This window comes from Somniosus microcephalus, chromosome 4 (assembly GCF_052327205.1).
Source record: "Somniosus microcephalus isolate GS21.2 chromosome 4, FLI_Smic_1.0, whole genome shotgun sequence".
In the NCBI taxonomy this organism is placed as follows: Eukaryota; Metazoa; Chordata; class Chondrichthyes; order Squaliformes; family Somniosidae; genus Somniosus; species Somniosus microcephalus.
Window position 1 is genome coordinate 114,163,083 of NC_140990.1, and position 22,340 is coordinate 114,185,422.

Here is a 22,340-nt window from a genome sequence, read left to right on the forward strand (position 1 = left end):
ACAGGCCTATTCAGCTTGCTGGGCACTCGACGACTACTGGAAGCTGACGTCATGAGGTCATCGCATTCTTTGCGCCACTGGTGGTCACGTGATCGGCGTCATGACGTCATCACGGAGTGCAGGAAAACAATACAGTAGTTAACAGGCAGTTTAAAAGGTGCAATCCGCGGCTGCAGTACACTGTAGTTAAAGGGATTATTACTAATTGTAACAGGCGCCCCCCCAGAATCCACTTTAAACGGACATGGTCAACCGAGTAGGAGGCTTAATGATCCTGGCTGAACGGCAATGAAACTCCGGCAGCGGAAACGGGACGTTAGTAGAAGCAGTGCCGGATTGCGGCAGAAACAGCGTTTTGGGCGGGGCAGAAATGATAGGCAGAGGTGCAGCTGCGTCTGAGGCCGGATCGGGCTGTTAGACAGCGGGCTGGTCTGGCGGCCGGCCGCGGCAAGGCGGTTGGGCAGCCACGAGAGGCTCACTCCGATCCAGGTGGGTTGTTTTGAGTCGGTCGATAGAGACGGTATCAGACTTTCCACCGACTTCAACTGAAAAACTTTTCCCCCAATGGGATGACACGAAAAGGTCCGGTATACGGTGGCTTGAGTGGGTCTCTGTGACCGTCCTGTCGAATAAAGACATAGTCCGAACTCATGAGCTCTGTCAGGCTGCGAGGCCTCTGCATGTCATGCTGCGAGGTTGGGATGGGCAGAAAATTCCTAGCCGCCTCCTGATGAAGTAGGAGCTGTTGAGCTGTGGACCATGGTTCGGTGTGCGGAGGGAGAAAAATCACCTGGCACCCAGAGTGTCTGGCCATAAACCAGTTCAGCCGACGAAGACTAAAGATCCTCCTTTGGTGCTGTCCGGAGGCCTAGCATCACCCATGGGAGCCAGTCCACCCAGTTGGGTCTCAAGTTGGCTGGATTGACAATAAGGCAGTGTTGGCTGAGTCGGGTGAAAAGTGTACGTAAAATGTGCCATGTGAGCTGTCGTATCCTTGCTGGCTATTAGGATGTCGTCCAAATATACAAAAATGAAGGGCAGGTCCCGTAATATAGAGTCCATCAAACGCTGCGTTTTTCAGACTGAATGGCATGCGGAGGAACTCAAAAAGGACGAACGTTGTGATGACTGCCGTTTTGGTGATGTCTGGAGGGTGCACCAGAACTTGGTGATATCCATGAACGAGATCCACTTTAGAAAATAGTGTTGCCAGCCAGATGTGCCGAAAAATCTTGGATGTGGGGAATAGGGGACTTGTCTGGTGTCGTGGCGTCGTTTAAGAGTCTGTAATCCCCGCAAGGTCGCCATCCGCCGCCTGGTTTGGGTACAATATGCAGTGGGGAGGACCAAGGACTGTCCGAACGCCAGATGATCCCCAGGCGTTCCATGGTCTGGAACTCAGCCTTTGCAGCTGCCAGCTTCTAATCGTCGTGCCCGAGCATAAACGGGTGCTCCGGTCGTGGAAATATGGTGCTCCACCCCGTGCCGTGTGCTTGCAGCCAAAAAAGTGGGCCTGGTGAGCTCCAGGAATTCGCCGAGCAGGCGCGTAAACCCGTCTTGCGACAGAGCCGCACAGGCCACGGCGGTGCTGCGGTGGCAGTGCATTGCGTGGAAAGTGGACGCATTAATGAGTCAGCAGTGTTGGACGTCGACCAGCAGACCATTGGCGCAGAAAAAAAAAAATCAGCCCCCAGGATGGCCTGCGAGACTTTAGCTGTAATAAAGTCACAGACAAAACGCTGACCGGCGAAGGTTAAGTTTCCCATCCGTTTCCCGAATGTACGCATGGCAGCGCCATTTATTGCTACGAGGGAAGGCCCCTGGCCGCCGGATAGTAGGTCCAGCTTTGAGGCTGGGAGGATGCTGCACAGGAATCGTTGGCCCATAACGGAATCCGTAACATAAATGAGTTTGCCCGCTGAGCCCGGCGCCATAGCTAACTTGCTATGCTTTTTAGACCTTGTCGTCCGTCCGGGAGGACACGGGCTTGTTGGAGTGTTTATTTTTTTCTTGAGGGAAACTGCAAGGAGGCCGGCAGCAGCGAGCTTTGGCGCCAAAACGGGCGTGGTACACGCACCATCCTGCTGGGGGAGGGCTGGGCTTCGCTCGCGTGGGGGAGACAGGCGCCTCGTGGCTCCACAACATTGCTGAGTAACAGTAAATATCTTGTCTGCCTGTGCAGCGAGTTCAGCACCGTCTGTGATGGCAGTGTTGGCCAAGGCCACCTGAACCAGTTCGGGAAGCCGGCAGAGGAAAAGCTGACGGAATAAAAAACATTGGGGTTCCGCGCCCAACAGCGTGAGCATTTGACTCATCAGCTCTGACGGTTGAGTCCCCGAGGCCGGGCATGGAAATAAGCTTGCGTGCCCGCTCCGACTTAAGATCAAGTACCTGTAGTAAACGGGCTTAAAGCGCTTTGTACTTGCCCTCCTCCAGTTGGCTTCCAAGGATGCTGACGACCCCCGAGGCCGTGGCACTGTCGAGAGCGGCAACCACATAATAACGGGTCACGTCTGCTGTGACGTCCCGGAGAGCGCACTGCTTCTGCCTGGAAAAACCATGCTGTTGGATGCTGTTCCCAGAACTGCGGCAGTTGAAGGGCGACGGCGTTCGTGTTCATCCTCAAATAAAGTTATCCACCGAGATCGGGGTCACCAATGTAGGAACAGAGGTTCCTATCTGAATAAAGGTATTCGACTCGATGAATCAAATCAACAGGTTTTAATGAACAACGAAGTTAACAGGGAAACTACAAGAGAAACGGTACCCAGGTCTAGTCAGCTTGCTGGGTACTCGACGACTACTGGAAGATTCTGGAAGTTGACGTCATGACGTTCTTCACAGCACTGGTGGTCACGTGATTGGCGTCATGACATCTTCACGTGGAGTGCAGGAAAACACAATACAGTAGTTTTCAGGCAGTTCAAAGGTGCAGTCTGCGGCTGCACTACACTAGATGAAGGGATTATTACTAATTGTTCTGAGACCCTTGGTGGCTCCGCCACAATCACATCTTTCTTGTAAACTCCAACGATTATAGGCCCAAACTGCTCAAATTTCTCAAGACAACCCCTTCAACTCAGGAATTAACCTAAAGAACCTTCTCTGAACTGCCTCCAATGCAAATATATCCCTCCTTAAATAAAGAGACCCAAATGCCATTAAGGTCAAAACAATTTGCCTCTATATAGCACCCATAACAATCAAACGTCCCAAGGCGCTTCACATGAGTGGCATCAAACAATTTGACTTCAAGCCACAGAAATATTAGGACACGTGACAATAGCTTGGTCAAAGAGGTAGGTTTTACAGAGCCGCTTAATCAATGAGAAATAACCAGAAAGGTGGAGGGGATTAGGGAGGGTGTTCCAGAGCTTAGGGCCTAGGCAACTGAAGGCACGTCCGCCAATTGTGGAAGGATAAAAATTGGGTGTACAAGAGCGCACAGATCTCAGTAGCAGAGAGGGGTTTTAATAAACAAGGGTGAGAATTTTAAATCGAGGCGTTGCCAGACCGGGAGCCAATGTAGATCAGAGGTCACAGGGGTGATGAGTGAAGGGGACTTGCTGCGAGTTAGGATAGTCAAAAGATTGTGGGTTCAAATCTAGGCTGCTACTCTAGTGCAGGACTGAGGCATTGCTGCACTGTTGGAGGTGCTGTTAAACTGAGGCCAGGCCTGCTCTCAGATGGACGTAAATGATCCCATGCACCATTTTGAAGAACGAGGGAGTAATCCGCGGTGTCCTGGTCAATATTTCTCAGTCAAGATCACTTACGGATTATCTTGTAATTATCACATTGCGGTGCGCAAATTGACTGCCGCATTTTCTACAATACAACAGCTCAAAAGCGCTTTTAGACTGTCCCGAGGTAGCGGAAGGCGCTATATAAAATGAAAGTCAAATAAGGCGCCGAGATTGCGAACGGTCTGGTTCCGCCTCATTCAAAGCCGTCAGGGGGAGTGATGGAGTGGGTTGGCAACCGCAGATTGGGGATTCAGTCTGGCCAGTATTACAGGAAAAATGTTTGAGCATATGCTTGATGTCAGACAAGCAGCGTGACAGCTCAATCAGGAAGGTTCGAGGGGTACCACTGCGTATCGTCAGGGTAAATGCGATACCGGCACATTTGACTGGGAATTGAATCTGGCGGTGCTGGGCCGGCAGGGGTCCACCTGCATAAAGGCCCACGTATACCAGGGGGCGCAGGAGGTTCGCAAGCGTCTCTGGGATCACCTGGGCCAGGCCAACCAATGACAAAGGGGGATTCCCATTGTGCTCATGGGGATTCCATTTAAGTAGGGAACCCTCCACAAGCAGAATAGAAATCCTCAAAAATAATTAAACAATGAAGTAAAAGTAAATCAGGTTCAAAATGTATTACCATGTAAACAAAAACTTTAACGAGGAAAAAAAATTGACCTAATTTTAAATGTAAGCCAATGTAAATAGTTATAAATTTTGTATTTAACAATTATTTAAAGCCTTATGCAGTTGCAAGAAGGCGCAAGGGTTTTGTGGGTATTGGCTGGGCCGTTGTTGGGCGAATCAGAAAGTTACAGCACGGAAAGAGGCCATTTCAGCCCATCGTGTCCGTGCCGGCCAACAAAGCTATCCAGCCTAATCCCACTTCCCAGCTCTTGGTCCGTAGCCCTGCAGGTTACAGCATCCCAAGTGCACATCCAAGTACTTATTAAATGTGGCTCGGGTTCCTGCCTCTACCGCCCTTTCAGGCAGTGAGTTCCAGACCCCCACGACCCTCTGGGCGAAGACATTTCCCCTCAAATCCTTCCCCCAATTACTTTAAATCTGTCTCCCCTGGTTTCTGACCCCTCTTCTGTCCACTTTTAGGCCCCTCAATTTATGCCCAACCCTGTCCCAGCGTAAGTGAATTTCTAGCAGATGGGCACCATTGCATGTGGAAAGCTGGAACTTGTGGGGCGCTGATGACTCCATACGCACGCTGCCAGCCCTGTGACATCCTGCAACATGATGAGAAGGAGCGGGGGGGAAAGAGGAGAAGGAGGTCCAGCACTCGAGGTAATAATGCTTTGTTATTAAAGGTTAAAGGCAGGTGGCAGCAGCGGTTCAGACTGATGATTTAATATGGAACACTGACCGTGCTGGGACTGGGGACCCGAGTCCTGAGTTAGCCCATTAAACTCGGTGAATCGGCTGGGCCTCCATTGCCAGCGGGGCGAGTCCGTGAACAGGAGGAGCGGCCTAATAAGGCCAGGTCCGCAGGAATGGAGGGAGGGGGGCAGGATAAAAAAAAAAGTCACATTATTCCAAAACTGGACATTCCCGAAATCTGTTAATGCACCACCGGATATTCGCAATACAACACGATCTAACCCAGAGTTTAACCAGCTCCGGCCCAGTCTCATTTGCTATTCCTGCGACAGCGAATTTCACTTCACCCGGAATAAGCTAGGCTGTTCAAGATCCAAAACACCGGAGACCAGAACCTTACGTGGAAGGTATTTATTAAGTACAAACAAGTATTAAACATTAAAACCACATCCATACATGTACCGAGTTTGACAATCCCTGGCCACTTACTGCCCGGCTCCCCTGGGACCACAGTCCCGCAGTAACGGACATCAGCATCTTCGACACCAGATACAGGGAAAGGAGATTTGGATTGGGGAAGATTCCCCTCTGGGGGTCAGGAAGAGCAAATCTTGGCGATTAGAGACTCGTGCATCACTATTCAAACAAAGTTAAACATATCTGATCCAATAAGGTCAGCGACTGACGAATCGGCCGGGTGAGCGCCAGCGGAGGGCGGATCGGTCTGAAGAATGAATAAAATTTCACTGACCCGCTGAGGCCCCGCGTGACCTTGGAGCAGTGAAATAAACCCCGGTCTTAAAACGTTACCTCTCGGGCGCTGGCCCGTTTTCAAAATTTCAGCTTAGCAAACAGTTCCGCTGCCTGGTTGGGTTTTGACGAGACACTAAACCGGACCGGAATCATTCACTGACCGCAAGATGAGGATTATACCGGTGGCAGTAGTAAAACTAAAACATGGAAGAGTTTTCACAAAGGAGGCCCTTGGATAAGACCGGACTGAGCAACGACAAACGGACACACTGATCAGGAAATTCCGGCTCTCGACTGCTCACTGATCCCGGTTTTCACAGTCTCCCTTTAGCCTCAACCCGCCTTGTTCATCTGTAAAGTGCAGAGGGAAAGAGAAACGCGGAATTCAGTCTCAAGACAGTGACTTCTGACTAGCTGGACTCACCCCGGCCCCGCTCTAATAGTTTGTGTCCCGGACAGCCCGCGATAGACCGAGTCACTCAGCAGGACCCGAGATCTTCCCGTTCATGTCGCAACCCGCTGGGAGAAGGGATACAAATCCAGGGTTTGATGGTTACCCGCGCCCACCCAGTTATTTCAGTCCAGTTTAAACAAGCTTCCCTTTACCCAGTTCTTTGTACGTTAATAGCACAAAGAGCAGATTGACAATGAGGAAGAGTGCGGGCCCGTTCATCCGACCTCCCTCCAATAACCCGTCAGGGAACGAGACTCCAATCCCCAGGGTCCTGTTGGGAAACAAACGGACGATTCCTGGGTCTCAATGTCCAGAGCCATTAGTTGGCAGAGTCTCACAGCTCAGACGCTGTCAGTTTACCTCGGGTCAGATTCAAATCCAGCCCGGAGGTGGCGAGGCCTCTCCCGGCTCTAAAAATACTTGGGCCTCAAGCCATTTCTCAACAGGCACAGCCCCGCCGTGGGCCTTGGTCAGAGCGGCAGATTCCGATACTAGCTCGGGCACCGCGTTGTTCGGGTCGGGCAGTAAGAGCTGGGCGTGTCCAGAGATGCTCGAACATGACAATTTTGGGGGGCGGAAATCAACGTTTAAATCGGTTCTCATTTCAAGGTTTCTGAATTGAAGACTATGGGCAGAGAGCGCGGAGAAGGCAGGGCGGGGGGGAAAGGAGGAGGAGGAGGGGGAGCGAAGAGAGGGCCTCCGAGAATGTTCGGGAGAAGAGCCGACTGTAGTACCTGGTGTCTCCTGGCGCCTGGCCCGCTTGCCGCCTCTCGCTTGTGTGCGATGTTCAAACATGTCAATGTACTCTGCCATCGAGATATACTGCCCGAGAGCCGCATCGTTGCACTCCCTTTTCTTGGGGCAAGACAAGTTGAACGGCTTTGGCACGGTGCATCCTCTGGTTGTGTGTCTGGAATGACAATAGCGTTAGTGCAGAATCTCAATCTATTCGCCAATCCCAGGATTGATATCAATGCATACAATGTCTTGCACCTTCTCCAAGGCCAATACATCCTTCCCGAGGCGCGTTGCCCAGAACTGAACCAAGTTCTCCAGAGGTGGTCCAAACAGAGCTCTGTACAACCAAGTACTTCCACTGATGGCCTTTACTCGAGGATGCCCAACATCCCATAGCCTTGTAAAGTTATTTTGTACCTGTCCACTAGTTTAATGATCTGCTCATGTGCCTCAATCTCTACTCCTTCAGTTCCTAGCTGACCATTTATAAAAATACTCGGATCCAAGTTCCTCAGGGTCTAAAGTGGATGACCTCACTTCCCTACATTATACTCCAGCTGGCCACAGTTTTGCTCGATCAGTGGCCTTTTGAAAATTGCTGCTCCCACCTACACTACTAACTGCGCCATCCAACTCGCTCTCGTCAACACACTTGGATATACGGATCTCTATTCCTTCATCCAACTCATTGAAAGTGAAAAGCCGCCGCCCCCCCCAGTACGGATTCCGTGGGGAACCGCCAGTCACAACCTGCCAATTGGAGGACATGTCCAGTAGCTCTATTGTCTCCTGCCTGCTAACCAATGTTAAAATGGCTGCCTCCTTTTCCATGTGCTTTCATTTATGCCAACAGTCTATTTCGTGAAACCGTAAACCAACGCCTTCTGAAGTCCATATAAATAACATCCGTAGAATTACATAGAATCCCCAACACAGGAACAGGCCGCTCAGTCCTACTGCTGTAAGCAACACAAGAGCTTCCTTCCAACCCTAGTTCATCAACTCCATGGGTACAACCTTGTATTCCTTTCTCCCTCGTTAATGTAGCTGCTCCTTAAATGCATCTATACTATTTGCCTCAACTACCCTCGTGGTATCCAGTTCCACATTCTATCAAGTAGTTCTTGAAATCTTACTCGGTTTAATTAGGGACGATCTTATGATCTAGTTTTGGGTTCTCTACAAGAAGACACATCTGTCTAGTTGTTTCCTCCAAAGCCCCGCATAACTGGAGACTTCCATCAGGTCACCTCAGCCTCAGCCAGCTAGTCTTTCCTGATCCGTGCAATTTCTTGCACCGATGAGCCTTCTCCAGTGCCTCATTTTTCAATAGAGATCACGTGTACAGTACAGGAAGTCCTATACAAATTAACCAGAACTTCTGCTCTTCAATTCTTTGCTTCTAGTAAAACCCAGTGTTCGGTTTGTATGCGCTCTTAAACCGGCCTTGCTGTTGCTACTTTTGATTTGAGAATCTGCGAGACATTCTCCTCTACTCCATTTCAATTCTTGTTTACCAAGGATTGTGCACTCATTTCCTTACCAAGTTGCACAAAACTCCTTTAAATTAATTTCCATTTAATTACATTTAGAACGTGACCAAGAAAAATAGGCAAATCAATTACCCTTTACAACGCTATGCTGGCTCCGTTGTCCAAGTGCTCAGTCAATCTACCACTAATGTCGTGGAGATTTGTCAATCTTCAGCCCCCATTACCATTCTTAGATTTAAAGCCAATTAATTCTACAGTTTCCTCTTATTATTTCGCAAGTCTGCCATTTCCTTACTCAATTACAGCATGGGCTTCATCTGCTCAGATTATGGCACCAATCAATTATTTACATTTATATTATTAGGAAAAAGCAGGTGGTCGTGAGTGACATGCGCCCCCTTGAAAATCGATAAGTGAAAATACGGAAATGGTGGCCATGTTGAATAATGCCAGACATCAACGAAATGTGGACTCAATGAAAGCAAACAGTAATGGCACTAAGTGACCCAATGGCTCCCATCCCAGGGATTTAAAGGGAGCAGATAAGAACATGCCAGATGCGCCAACTATGATGTTCCAAATTGTTCTCGATTCAACAACTATTCCTTTAGTGGGAAAACTGCATGATACTCGCTATTCAAGGAGTGAGAAACCAGGAATTAGAGCAGTTAGCCCAACACCTGTTGTGAAATTACTAGAATCCAAGGATGCAGAGACTAAACATTTGAAAAGTGGCAGCTGATCAGAAAGCCGCTGATCAGAAAGCCTACATGGATCGGTGAAAGGCAGGTCATGCCTGACGGAGGTGGAGTCGGAGGAGGGTCTATGGAATTCCAAAAGGCATTCGATAAACTCCTCAAGACTGTTAGCTAAAAGTTCAAGCTCATAGAATTAAAGGCAAATCATTAACCTTGTTAGGAAATTGGATGAGTGGCAGGAGACAGTAGGGATAATTGGCAGGATGTAACTAGTGCTGTCCCACAGGAATGTGTTGGGCCTCAACTATTCACTATTTATTACCTAAATGGGATAGAAAGGCGCATGGGCAAAACTGTGGCAAATGGATTTCAAAGCACGTGTGAGGTCATCCACTTTTGAATGCAGGATAGATCAGAGTACTTTCCAAATGGTGAGAAGCTAGTAACAGTAGAGGTCTAAAAAAAGCCTCCCGCCATGTACATAGATCGTTAAAATTTCACGGACAGCTACAGAAAATCAAAAATAGCTAATGAATGCTGGTCTTATATCTCGAGGATTAACCAAGGGGGAAGAGGTAGAAGTTATGCTACTGTTAGACAAAGCCCTGGTTAGACTACACCTGGAGAACTGAGCAGTTCTGGGCACCACACCTTAAGGATATCAAATCAACTTTTATTGTCATTGTTAGTGCACAAGTGCAGTACAACGAAATATAGGCTTGCGGTTCCTGAGTGTACATTTAGATTAAGACATTTAAACATGCAACATACATTTGGCTTGTAATACATTAACATAAGCATAACCATAATAAAGTGCATTGGCAGATGTGCAGGCTTTAGAGTTTATTTGTGGCGTTCAGTAGGATGACAGCCCTGGGAAAGAAGCGGTTCCTAAATCTGGTACGTACGGGTACGTATATTGGCTTGGCCTTGGAGGGAGTGCAGTGTAGGTTTACCAGAATACCTGACTGCCAAGGGTTAACTTACGAGGAGAAATTATACAAACAGGAGTGGTATTAGCTGGCATTTAAGGTTAAGTGGATTTGGTTGAAGTTAAAAGCGAACTGAAGGTAAAGAGAAACTATTACTCCTGGTTGGAGTCTAGGACTAGGGGACATAGCCTATTGGAACCATACCTTTCAGGGGTGAAGTTAGTAAACGCTTCGACATAAAATAGTGTTAGAAGTTTGGAACTTCTGTAAACGGCAATTAATGCTGGGATCAATTGTTAATTTTAAATCTAAGATGGATCGATCGTTAGCCAAAGGTACTAAGGGATATGGGGCAAAAGCGAGTATATGCAGTTAGGTCACAGATCAGCCATGATCTCATAGCAGAACAGGTTCGAGGGGCTAAATAGCCTGCTCCTGTTTATGTAGGCATCAGGGCTTTTAATGACAAACAGCTCAAGGTATCTTGGGATTCTTCCTCAGCGTTAAATGGATGGTGAAATGTTACCGTGGTTCTCGGTGTTCACTCACCGAGGGCGGGTACTTGCGGAGATCCTTGATGAAGTGCGACAGTTTGTACTCTTGGTCTGATCCGAACTCCCGGTGACCTTCGGCTGGCCTGTTTGTGTGGAGCTGTATATTGATCGGCCTGGTGAGCGGGATGGAATTCCTCATGTTCTGACCGGAGAGGAGATCACAAGATTAAGGCGGCATCGGATAGCTCAGTCCGCTTACAGACCGAACACGCATTTGCCATTTCCACACTACCGATAGGTACTTAGCAGACACTGCTCCATCCAAATTCCCTCCGGTTTTTCCCCCCACACAAGCACCTCTTTACCCGGTCCCAGGTTTAGCTACAAATTTGCCATTTTTACATTGAATTGATGAATCCAATGTCTTCCTGTAGATTAACTCAAGATGGGAAAGGCATCAGGCCTTCCCCAGTCTGCCCACAAGACCCGATTCTCACCTTTGACCCTCAGCCTGACTAGCAAGTGCCCACTGTATCCTTCACCCAAGCTCGCATTCTCGAGATTGTGCTAAAAACAAACTGAACACTAATGAGATATCATGGATGATTAAAGCCACAAGGGAAAAATGAGGGTAAGGAAAGAGGCATACATTACGTGGACAGCAAGGGGAGAGCATAAGGGAGAATACGACGAGATTAGGAGAGAAGTCAACAATTAGGAAGGCAAAGAGGGACTATGAAATTAAATCAAGGAACATGTCGTAAAATATATTTTAGACAAGCTAAAAAAAAGAGGTCGGAATGGGAATAGGGCCACTAAGATGGACAGGATAATACCACAGGCAGCGATAGAGAGATGGCAGAAATTAAATAATTACTTGGCTTCTATATTTACCAGGGAGATAGAACAGGTGGACATGACGCTGGAAGGCAAAATTAGAAATGTGCATTGAGATATTAAATAAACTAATCAACCTAAGGAAAAACCTGGTTCAGATGGGTTACATCTGCACATTTTAAAATAATCTAGCGAAGAGATAGGCTCATACTACATATATTTAGTAATTCGTTAAAAATGGTGGTGCCAGAGGACTGGTGGTTAGCGAATATACCTATATTTAAGGAGAGATAGAACATGTCCAGGGAACTATAGACCAGTCAGCTTAATGATGGTAGGAAATATAAATGGAATACCTACTAAAGAAGAAAACAAAATCTAGAAACGCCAAAGGAATAGTCAACATTGAAATCAAAAGGGAAAGCTTGTTTGTTCAACCTCTGAATTTTTTTGAAGAGGCAACAGGGAGAGCAGACAAGGGTGATGCAGTAGGTGTAATTTATCTAGATTTGCAGAAGGCCTTCAAATAAGGTACTACAAAAGAGACTGATGAACAAAGTCAGAGAATGCAGAGTCAGGGGACAAGTAGCAAAATGGATAACTAGCTGGCTTGAGGAAAGGATGGACAGGCTGGGTCTCCTTTCTCTTGAAAGAGACAGCTGAGTAGTGACCCAAGAGGTCTTTAAAATTAAAGGCCATCAATATAAGAGAGTCAACAAGAAATCAAATAGGGAATTCAGGAGAAACTTCTTTACTCAGTGGTGAGAATGTGGAACTCGCTACCACAGGGAGTGGTTGAAGCAAATAGTATGGATGTACTTAAGGGAGAAGGGAATAGAGGGCTACAGGTAGTGTTAGATGACGAAAGACAGGGGGAGGCTCAAGTTGAGCATAAATGCCAGCATGGACAGGTTGCACCAAATAGCCTGTTTGCTCCACAGCCTATAATGTAATCTCTGAACCTTTTAGTCAACCTATAGTTTGTCATGTGGAATCTTCGATGCATATTGGAAATCTGGGTGTCTCCTCATGGATCTCCCTGCTTCCCACTTGGGATATCACTTCTCCAGTCACCCCCAAAATTTAAAAGTTGCGGGATTTTCACTTTCTGAACCCTTAACGGAAAGTCCACAGCAGGAGCTGAAGAGGTTGCTGTAGTGCAAGTGAAGGCAAACAGCAAGAAACATTCTATAAAACTGGATACATCAGCAGAGCAAGGGGACCATTTCAGAATTAACAGGAGGGCGTTTGAAGTGACGCAGCTCAGAAGGGCACAAGGTCAATATTCAAGTTCTCCCAGAACTTGAGAAACGGGCCACCTATGTGGTGCTGATTAAGGCTCAGGACAGTCTCACGCCTTGGGGCAGAGTTGCTGGACTCTGGCAGAGCATCAACGACAGCAATTCACTGGCCATCATCCATCTCAGAAGAGGGAAACACGAGGGACACCACTTGACATGTCAGCAGCTCTACATTGGAATATGGCAATGATCAGGCTCAGAGATGTGCCCGCTCCTGCATAGAACCATCTCAAACATAACCACTTGGGCAAGATCCTGGAGGCCATTGATAGTGGGAGACCCCACCCAATGTTTTCTCGTGGACGATCATTTATCCTAATAGCTTTACCGTGATCCGATGGTCCAAGTGTACTGCATGCCATCAGCCAGAAGATGGACCTGGATTAATCATATCCTGTATTCCTGACAAAGATCCTAAACAAATGTGGAGCTGGGCGCAACCCAACAGGGATGCAGCTGAAGTGAACTTGAAAGGATGAGCTGGAGTTAAAAGCCCAAGACAGAATGGAGCGGTGTCGTGTGGCTACTGCCTTATGTATCGGCACAGGAAGAATGATCCAGGGCCCCAGAAGGAATTGAGGCCACTCTGAAGTCACTCAGTGCTAGTGAAAGCATTCAGCGCTATCCATCCCCGGGATGCTCAGTAGGGATGTGGTGCCACGCCATCCTGCTGGGAAGAAACTTCCGAGTGGAAGAGACAATACAGATACAGACGACTGGTGACTCCAAACTCAGTTTAAAGAAGCCGATCTTCAAACGGACCCAATTATTAGCCTCTGCCGCGGTGTTAAATACTGACCATCAGCCTCTGATCAACTAACTGATGGAATTGGCTAATGGTCCGGGATTATTTCCCTTGTAGAACAGACTCAGATGAAACTGGTGACAGTGGCAATCATGAAAAATGAGCTTTTAGAATGGACAATGTTGGGAATCAAATTGAACTCTGTACATGATCGCAGGTAGAGCTCCAGTTGTAGAAACAGAATCTGAATTACTTGGAAGGCAATACAACCTACGCACCCCATACACACCAGCCTTCTCCCCATAGTTCAGTGGGTTACAAATAGCCTGTGGGCTATCTAGTCAGCCTCACGAAATAGCATTAATGAACCTTGCATTTCATCTCTCCAACACTGGCTATAGACACCTCCCTACAAAAGGGACACCTGGAATCTCTTCCAAATCAGCCACGCGCAGTCAACCAGTTTACTTGTGCCAGCAATCGCGAGATGCCTCATTGCTTCGTTGAGCCGCCTGTGCTCTGCCGTCTCCCTTTGTAATCGAGCGATTGTCGACATTTCCCGCTCCTCCGAGCTCATTGGCCTCCAGTATACATGGCTCCTGGACCGCCTAGGGATAAAGGGAAGCACAGATGTGATTAGTTCACCCAGAAAAGCGGAGTTGGCAGTTAGTTCACGCAGTCTGGCCAACACTACAAATTAGACAGTCTATTCTTCATGAACTTGATTCGCACCAACAATTCAAGCTCTCCAAAGAGAAAGAAAGCAAGTTTATTTTAAGACCTGTTTTATATAGCTCACGTCCCAAAATGCTTTAAAACTTGGAAGTGTAGTCACTGTCGTAATGTAGGAAACGTGCCAGCCAATCTGGACACAAGCTCCCACAAACAGACTAGATAACGTTTAATCTGATACTTTGTTTAACTTGTCCCATTACCACCTCCTTTTGCCTTGACTATCTGAACCTCTCCTGCCTTGTATCCCATCACAGACCTTCCCCTTTGTTCTTTCATCCCCTCCCCACTTTCCCAGCCCCTGCAGTTGCTTATAAATCTGTTCCATTTCCTGCTTTTTTCCAGTACTGACGGAAGGTCATCGACATGAAACGTTAAATCTGTTTCTCAGATGCTACCTGACCTCCAGCATGGTTTTTATTTTAGATTTCCAGCATCTGCAGTATTTTTAGATATCTGTTTCACTGACGTTGATTGATGGAATATTGGCCAGCACACCACGGATAACTCCTGCTGTTTTAGTGCCATGGGAGATTTTAGGTCCATCTGAGAACAGACAGGGCCTGGGTTTAATGTCGCATCTGAAAGGTGAGCACCAGCAACAGTGCAGCACTCCCTCAGTACTGCACTGGAGTGTCAGCCTAGATTATTGTACAGGTTTTTGCAGTGAGACTTGAAACCACAACCTCCTCACTCAGCTGCTGCTCAGTTGGGAGCAACCTCGCTTGTCTCCTCCCTGCCTCACTCCCACAAAAGTGGCGAATTCCTAAGGAAATCCAGGTTCAATTTGCACCCCAACCCCAGTAATTTACAAGGTGAGCAGGAATTGGGACAGGTGCCAGGACCTGAACTATAGGGGGCTTCACTGGAGTCATGAGTCAGCTGGTGATCATCCTCTAGCCAGGTCTCGGGCTGTTTAAGTTCAGGGTTATTCGGAGGGAAAATGTCCTCCAGCATCGAGTGAAAGCTCAAACCTTCGGGGTGAGCGAGAGCAGCTCGGAGTCCTGTAGACTTCCTTAGCACAGGTCACCCATTAGCGGGGCTGCGATAGCTAATCTGGCTCTGAACTTCAAAAATCACCAGGTCTGCAATGGTCACTTCTATTCCCAGTCCTACTTCCCCTCGGCCCCAGAGTCACTGGAGGGTCGCTAGTTCCTGGTTAGATAATTGAACTGCGCGGGTTGGAGCCTCACGCACGGACAACAGACAGGGAGCCAACGCCTCAGAATCAGATTTACGAGACCAGAGGTGACACTACACTGGAGCCATTCCCCATCCCCACCTCTTATTCTAAATGGATAGTGGGGATACCTGATGGCCCAACACTCCGCTGAAGCGGTGGAAATCAGGTCCAGACTAAATAATTAAAACCGATCGAAGCTTAGTTCCTAAGTGGTGCGTTTAACCCAGGGAATCACTGCAAGAAGCAGCGTGAATTTAGAATTCACAGGTCTCAAAAGGCGATATCCGGACACTGACTTTTGGGCGGCATGACTTCACTTAACTAATCCTGATGAATCCGAGGCAAATACGAAACTCGAGGTTTGATTTGACAGGAGAGCAGTTAGCACGGGTGACAACAGCAGATAGAGGCTCAATGTGGTGAATCGGGATTGATGGAAATCACAATCGGAAGTTTACGGTACAGAAGGATGCCATTCGTCCCATCATGTAATGTCGAAATAGCCATCTAGTCTAATCCCACTTTCCATCTTTTGGTTCGTATCGTTACAGGTTACTACACTTTGTGCATATCCAAGTACTATGTAATGCGATGAGGGTCTCTGCCTCTACCACCCTCTCAGATAGCGAGTTCCAGACCCCACCACCCCAGGTGAACATTTCTAAAACACCTCTAAAGACGACTTTCAATCTGTTCTAGTTATTGACCTCCAACTGAAATAGGTCCGTCCTATCCACTATCTAGACCCCAGTTTATACAAGTCAATGCAAACCACCCCAGCCCATCCAATCATTCCTCATTGCTAAAGTTCTCCAGTCCTGTCATCATCCTGGTAAATCCCCTTGTACCTTCTCTAGTGCAATCACATTTCATTTAATGGCGACCCCAAAGCTGTATGCAGGGCTCTAGCCCAACTATTAGCAAGGGAAACAAGGCAATCTTTCCCTGGCCCCCATCAGACCCGGGACCGTGAGAAAGAACAGTTGCAACAAGAGCCATGCATTTATCCCACCGATTGATTCTCGGTTAAAATGCACCGCCCTAAAAAGTCAAATCATTGGGGAAGCTGGACACTGAAGGAACAAGCCCAGTTCGGACCGACGTGTTTGCAACTTACTTGAGAACGGTAGGAGTTCGAGGTAGAGTCAGCTTGGGACTCCGGGGGATCGCCACGTGACCTCGAGCACCTCCCGATTGTTGGGCTGCAGCAAGCCTGCCGGAAGAGAAGGCGATTCATTGAACATCCAATTATCTTTATCAGAGGGAGACCATCTTCAGGCTGAAATAAGGAAGCGTTATATGGAACCAAGTGAAACCTGTTGGTTATTAATACCACATTCAGTTAGTCCTGACTGTGGGAGTTAACTACCTGGTGAATCGGCCACTGTTCTGGAAAGGAACTCGAGCTTAATTTACCGGACAAATTACTGGTGAAGTCTAGATATGAGCAACTGGCGGTGGGAGAAATTACGACCAAGACCAGCCGGTTCTCAAAGGAGACCAAATTGGGCAGGTGGGAGAAGCCAGCCGATTTCTGGCCACAGTTTAAAGAGGCTCAATGAACCACAGCCCTGGCTCCCGGGCTGTAACCAGGCTGAATTAACAAGGCGAGTCTTCAAACAGCATTCGAGCTGACTGTTCCACTTGCACTTGCAGCCAGTGAACTGTGAAGTGAGGAGCCGCCAGAGCAAGGCCGACAGTCACGATATCCAGAGAGTAGTGAGAGTCTGCGCCTGCGCCTGTTCTTTCGGCGTGCAATCCATGCACTTTTATCCCCTGCAAGCATTTATCCAGTTCCCTTAAGGCTACTGTTCAGTCGGCATCCACCATCCCAGCAGGCAGTGCATTCCAAAGACTAACCACTCGTAAAGTTTCTCATGTCGCCTTTGGTTCTTTTGCCAATCACCTTAAATCTGTGTCCTCGTGAGCTACCCTTCAGCCATTGTAAGAAGTTTTCTAAACCCTTTGATTTTAAACACTATTAAACAGCCGATTAGCCTCCTCGGCTCCAAGGAGAACCGCCCCAGCTTCGCTATCCACGTAACTGCAATTACTCATCCCTGGAACCATTCTGGTAAATCTCGTCTGTACCCGCAAAGACTTGCATATCCTTCCTAAAACGTGGTGACCAGAACGGGATGAAATACTCCCGTTGTGGCCTAACCAGCGCTTTATAAAGGTTGAGCATAACTTCTTTACTGAATACCTCTATTTAATAAGCCCAAGATCTCATATGTCCTGCCACCTTCAGGGGCCTATGCACATTAACTCCCAGGTCACTCTGTCCCTACACAAGTTGCGCCCTTAAGTGTATATTGCCGCTCCCTGTTCCTTCTCCCAAAATGCATCACCTCACTTAAATTCCATCTGCCACTTGCCTGCCTATTCTGCTAGCCTTTCTATCTCTTGTTGCAGTCGATTGGTTTCACCCTCATGGTTTGTCATGTCTGACATCAAGTCTTGCAACTCCAATTTACCCGGGCCAGATCCTAATCAATTCACTGAAAATAGCCCTCCGTAACTGGACTAAATCTTACCATACTATGATAAATATTCGAGATGCTCTCCAAATGTGACATTCGCCAATTGATCGAGTTAGTTCCAGGACTACATCCAGCAATGCCTCCTTTCCTCTTTGGCTAATAAACCTGATAAATAAATTTCTCTTGAGCACACCTGAATTCCCTCCTTGAAAAAAAAATCATTGCCCCATTCCGTAGAGGGAGTTAAAGTGTCCCATTATCACTACTATCGTTCATGCATCTCTAGTTTTTGAAAAATCTGCCCATGTATCTCCTTCACTATTTAATGGCCTATAAAATACACCAAGTAGCCCAATATCTCCACACTGTTTCTCAACTACAATCAAAGATTCTGCCTTTGATCCTCAATCAAAAGTGCTACCCTTCGTGCTTGGTCCCCTCCCCATCTCTCCTGAAGACTTCGGAATCACCATATGAAGCATCCCATCCTCACATTTGAACCAGTTCTCATTAGTGCCACATATTCGTGGTTTTTAGCGCCTGCAGCTCACCAACCTGTGCACACATGTACTCCAAACCTAACTTGGACGTTATTTTCTATGATCCCACCCAATTCTGTATTTCTAACTAGAACTCCGTAGTGTACATCTTATTTCTACTTTATAAATACTACATATTGGTGCCCAAACATACTGCCGAATTAGTTTAAACCCTCCCAACATTTACTAACTTGTCCAGAAGTATTGGTCCCAGCTTTGTTCTGGTGCAAGCCGGCCTTCTTGAACAGGCCCCTCCCGCTACAGAACTGCTCCCAATGTGTTAGGGTTCTGAAGCCCTCCCTCCTGCACAATGTCTCTAGCCATTCATTCACCTCCCATTTCTACTCACAGGACGTGGCACTGGGAATAATCCAGAGATTGCTACCTTGGAGGGTCTGCTTTTTAAATTAATGCTATGTTACATTTCTGGCAGCAACAATCCCCCCTAAAATCTATGCTAAACCAGTTCGAACCCCAACTCAACGAAGCTAATCACCAATCCTTCGGTAGTCACCGGGCGGCGGAGGGGGAGTACAGACAAGCCAGATCGGATCAGGCAGGGTCTTCAGAGATCCTGGATAATTCCTGGAAACCCGAACTCATTCCTCACATTGAGCCTGGTCTTCACGGCCAACGCGGAGACTGAATGGTGACACGGCTAATCTAAAGGACTCCGCCGCTGGAGGTTGACGGAGACTCGGCATTACTTACCCCAGAGGCTGGGCCGGACCCTCAGCAGCGAACAGTCGGCCGTCGGTGGACCGTCTCCTGGCCGCCAGCGAATTTACCGTGTCCGGGGGAGTGTTGGGGATTCCAGCGCTCGACGCTCCGCCCTCTGCACAGACAGGAGGAGAGAGGCAGGAGTTTAGGTGATGGTATATAAGAGTTCTGACCGCCCCCTGATACTGAGGCCAAGCCGGTATTCTAAGCAGTCTACAGCCATTTTCACAAACTCCAGGATCCGAGTCTGGATTGAGCCCTCGATCCCACAAAAGACACCCCCCGGAGTAGGAATTCGCAGCCTTTCCGTGTACAGAGGGTGAGCGGTTAATAAAGGAACGGGGTAAATCCTCGGCCGCCAAACCTTCAAAATCACTCGCTCGGGTTCGCTTGATTTTAGGAGCATATATACAGGCACCAAACAGATCCATTCCGAACTCGTTATTCGGTTTAAACGGCGGGCGCTCACGGAGCATCGCAGGTTGTCGGTCACAAAAGCAGAAGTTGCGCTGTAAAAGGATTCTACGATAGACACATCTTGCATGACAAGCCTTGAAAGGGATCCCAGCCCAGCGTTAGAGACACAATAACCCGAGTCAGAACAGTTCATTCTCTCCCAAGCCACTTCAGCAAAGGATGACGACATTTCATTCTAACCCAGCCAGTTATAATCCTCCGGGAACTTCCAGCCCAGAGACTGCGGCAGGCAATGGGTTCGGTCCCAGTGAGAAGTTGAACACTCTCCAGGCTCGGTCTGTTCACGGCAGTAATTTGAACCCAGCCTGGTCTGTGGGTTGTGAGCCCAGACTCCCGAAAGCCTGGATTGGAAAGATCACTCGAGTGGCCCACGTGAATAGCCGGGTCGGACGGGTAGGTCACCGAGACAAAGTTTGAAAAGTAAACTTCACATCGAAAGTGTCTAACCCGGCAGTACCAGGTTCGGTGCAGAAAGTGAAACTTTATTCGGAGAGATGACAGTACACAGGGCGGTAGAATTTGGGAACTCATCCGCAAACAATTGATAGCTCAAATGTTAAATTTAACTCAGATGTGTTAACCAAAGGTATTCGGGGAGAAGGGGCAAAGGCGGGAATGAGTTAGGTCACAGATCAGCCATGATCTCATTGAACGGCAGAATAGTGCTCGAGGGGCTAAATTGCCTCCTCCTCTTCCTGTTGTCCGATAGCATCGGTTCTGGTCAAAGTTCAGATTTTCTTGGGAAATAAAGACTTGCATCAGTATAGCGCCTCTTCGACCGCCAAACGTCTCAAAGCGCTTTACAGCCAAAGTCGTACTTTTGAAGTGGAGTCACTGTCGGTGTGGGACACGCAGCAGCCAATTTGCACACAGCAAGCTCCCGCAATGATAGTGCCCAAATAATCTGCTTTAGTGATACTGATTGAGGATAAATATTGGCCAGGACATCAGGGAGAACTCCCTGCTCTTCAACCACTGTTAGAATCTTGTAAATCTCCGAGAGCAAACAGGGCCTCGGTTCAACATCTCACCCTCCAGCCAATGCAGAACTCAGTCCTGCGCTGGAGTCTCAGCCTAGATTTTATTATGCTCAAGTGTCTGTAACGGGAATTAACCCATAACCTTCAGGTGTGGGCGGTACCAGCAGAACCACAGTTCGACACAAGTTGATCAGTAAAGTGGGCATTAAACTCCGCCCATCATGACCGAGTTGCAGATGGACCAGGTTTAATTTGTTTTCTAATTAATTGACCCAGTTTCATTACAAATTAAATGTTACAATGCCTTGATATATTTCTCACAAGTTTGCAAAGTATTTTCCAAATTTACCAAACCGTTAAGGCCCAGCAAGTGAACTAGTGCCCCGTCACAGCTCTTGAGAGCAAGGGCCCCTCCAACACCCAACTTGCAACGTAAAAATTCTACTCACATCTAGTTCCTCTCTACAAACCCAGAATAAGATTAGAGACAGTGGAAAGATGTGGGGCAAGCCATTAGATCTGGACTGAGATTAAACTCCACGCTCACATCACAACTTAAGTGACTACACTTAATGTCTTATTGGGCACAAAGTGCTTTGGGACATCGAGGTCATGAAAGACGCTACATGAATGAAAGTTTAAGATTCTTAACACCATTAGAAGAGAGATCATTCTAATAGTCAAGAGACATTAAACATCCAGGACACCGAGTGAACCTTCTCCAGACTCGGCCGCTAAACCAGGGATCTCCCAAACATCTGGATTTCAGAGACCGAGTGAGTAGAAAGAAAAAGCAACTTACCGGAATCGCAGAGTTCTTCCCGTTCAATCAGAGGGCTCACCACAGCCTTTGGAACGCCACATCTCCAAGGTATACAAGGTAAATTGATTTTGGCACCACTCTCCATATCTGCTAGTTTTACACCGAATGACATTTAATCGGATCTGCATCAGAAGGAGACAATCAGCTCAGTTAGGAATGGTCATTAACATATCTTGAAGACACGGTAATGTGGCAGCAAAGAGTGAAGGAGGTTCAGAAATGATGTCGGAGCAGGCTCGAGGGGCCAAGTGGCCTATTTATGTTCTTCTGATTGCAGCGCTGCACTCCCGGCCGAGTAGCTTACAAAAGAGGCTTAGCCTAAATCAGAAGGATTCAAGCAGCCGAGACCAGGAGACCACCCCAAGACCTGGAAAACCAAACACGCCGGTTAACCAGCGGCTTATAAATAATTAAATAAGAGATTACAGCAACTATCTCAAACATCATCAGCACAGAAACTGCTCCAACTTCAACCCGAAACTTTTGGTTCCCAACTAAACACAGAAGGAAAACAAACAGAGCAGGGAGAGAAACAATCGCCCGCTCACTAAAACTTGCTCTGCTGTAACTCCAGAAACTACTTCCACAGAATATCAGGTCAAACCTCGCTGAGCGTCTCTCACCTCTGTATTTACCTTTCTTCAGCCCACAGCTCTGCTTTATACGGGACTCTAACCGTGCGTTGACCAATCAAACCGCAGCGTTAATCAAATCCTTGTGACAAGTGACGTCAGCATTTTTCTCGTCCAATGGGTGTCCGTGCTGATTGAGAGACAGCATCTTGTCAGGTCGCATGGGATTGAGTGGAAAAGGCGCTGCGAATCGAAACCGATCCTCAGTCATTGGGTCTTTTTGATGGACCAATAAGGGTGAGACTGGGTTGCCC

The 22,340-nt window shown here is 47.7% G+C and overlaps 1 protein-coding gene across 1 annotated transcript; it reads right to left on the minus strand.

Annotated features, from left to right (window-relative positions):
• Positions 1-5,468: 5,468 nt before the first annotated feature.
• LOC147119679 (uncharacterized) lies at positions 5,469-21,583 on the minus strand. The gene is made up of 7 exons (XM_085983764.1): positions 21,434-21,583; positions 19,166-19,289; positions 16,550-16,645; positions 13,986-14,125; positions 10,690-10,836; positions 7,014-7,189; positions 5,469-6,176 (listed from the first exon to the last, which is right to left on the minus strand). The coding sequence occupies exons 1-7, from the start codon at positions 21,564-21,566 to the stop codon at positions 6,159-6,161; spliced, it is 834 nt and encodes a 277-aa protein (XP_085839890.1). The 5' UTR covers positions 21,567-21,583; the 3' UTR covers positions 5,469-6,158.
• Between the last annotated feature and the right edge of the window lie 757 nt (positions 21,584-22,340).

Bases quoted from the DNA above. Each gene is read 5' to 3' on its own strand.
- LOC147119679 (XM_085983764.1), bottom strand. From the start codon at position 21,566: ATGTCATTCGGTGTAAAACTAGCAGATATGGAGAGTGGTGCCAAAATC. The intron at 19,290-21,433 runs GTAAGTTGCTTT...CTGTCTGTGCAG, and splicing joins GGAAGAACTCTGCGATTCCG to AGGGCGGAGCGTCGAGCGCT. The intron at 7,190-10,689 runs GTGAGTGAACAC...TTGTCATTCCAG, and splicing joins TCCGCAAGTACCCGCCCTCG to ACACACAACCAGAGGATGCA.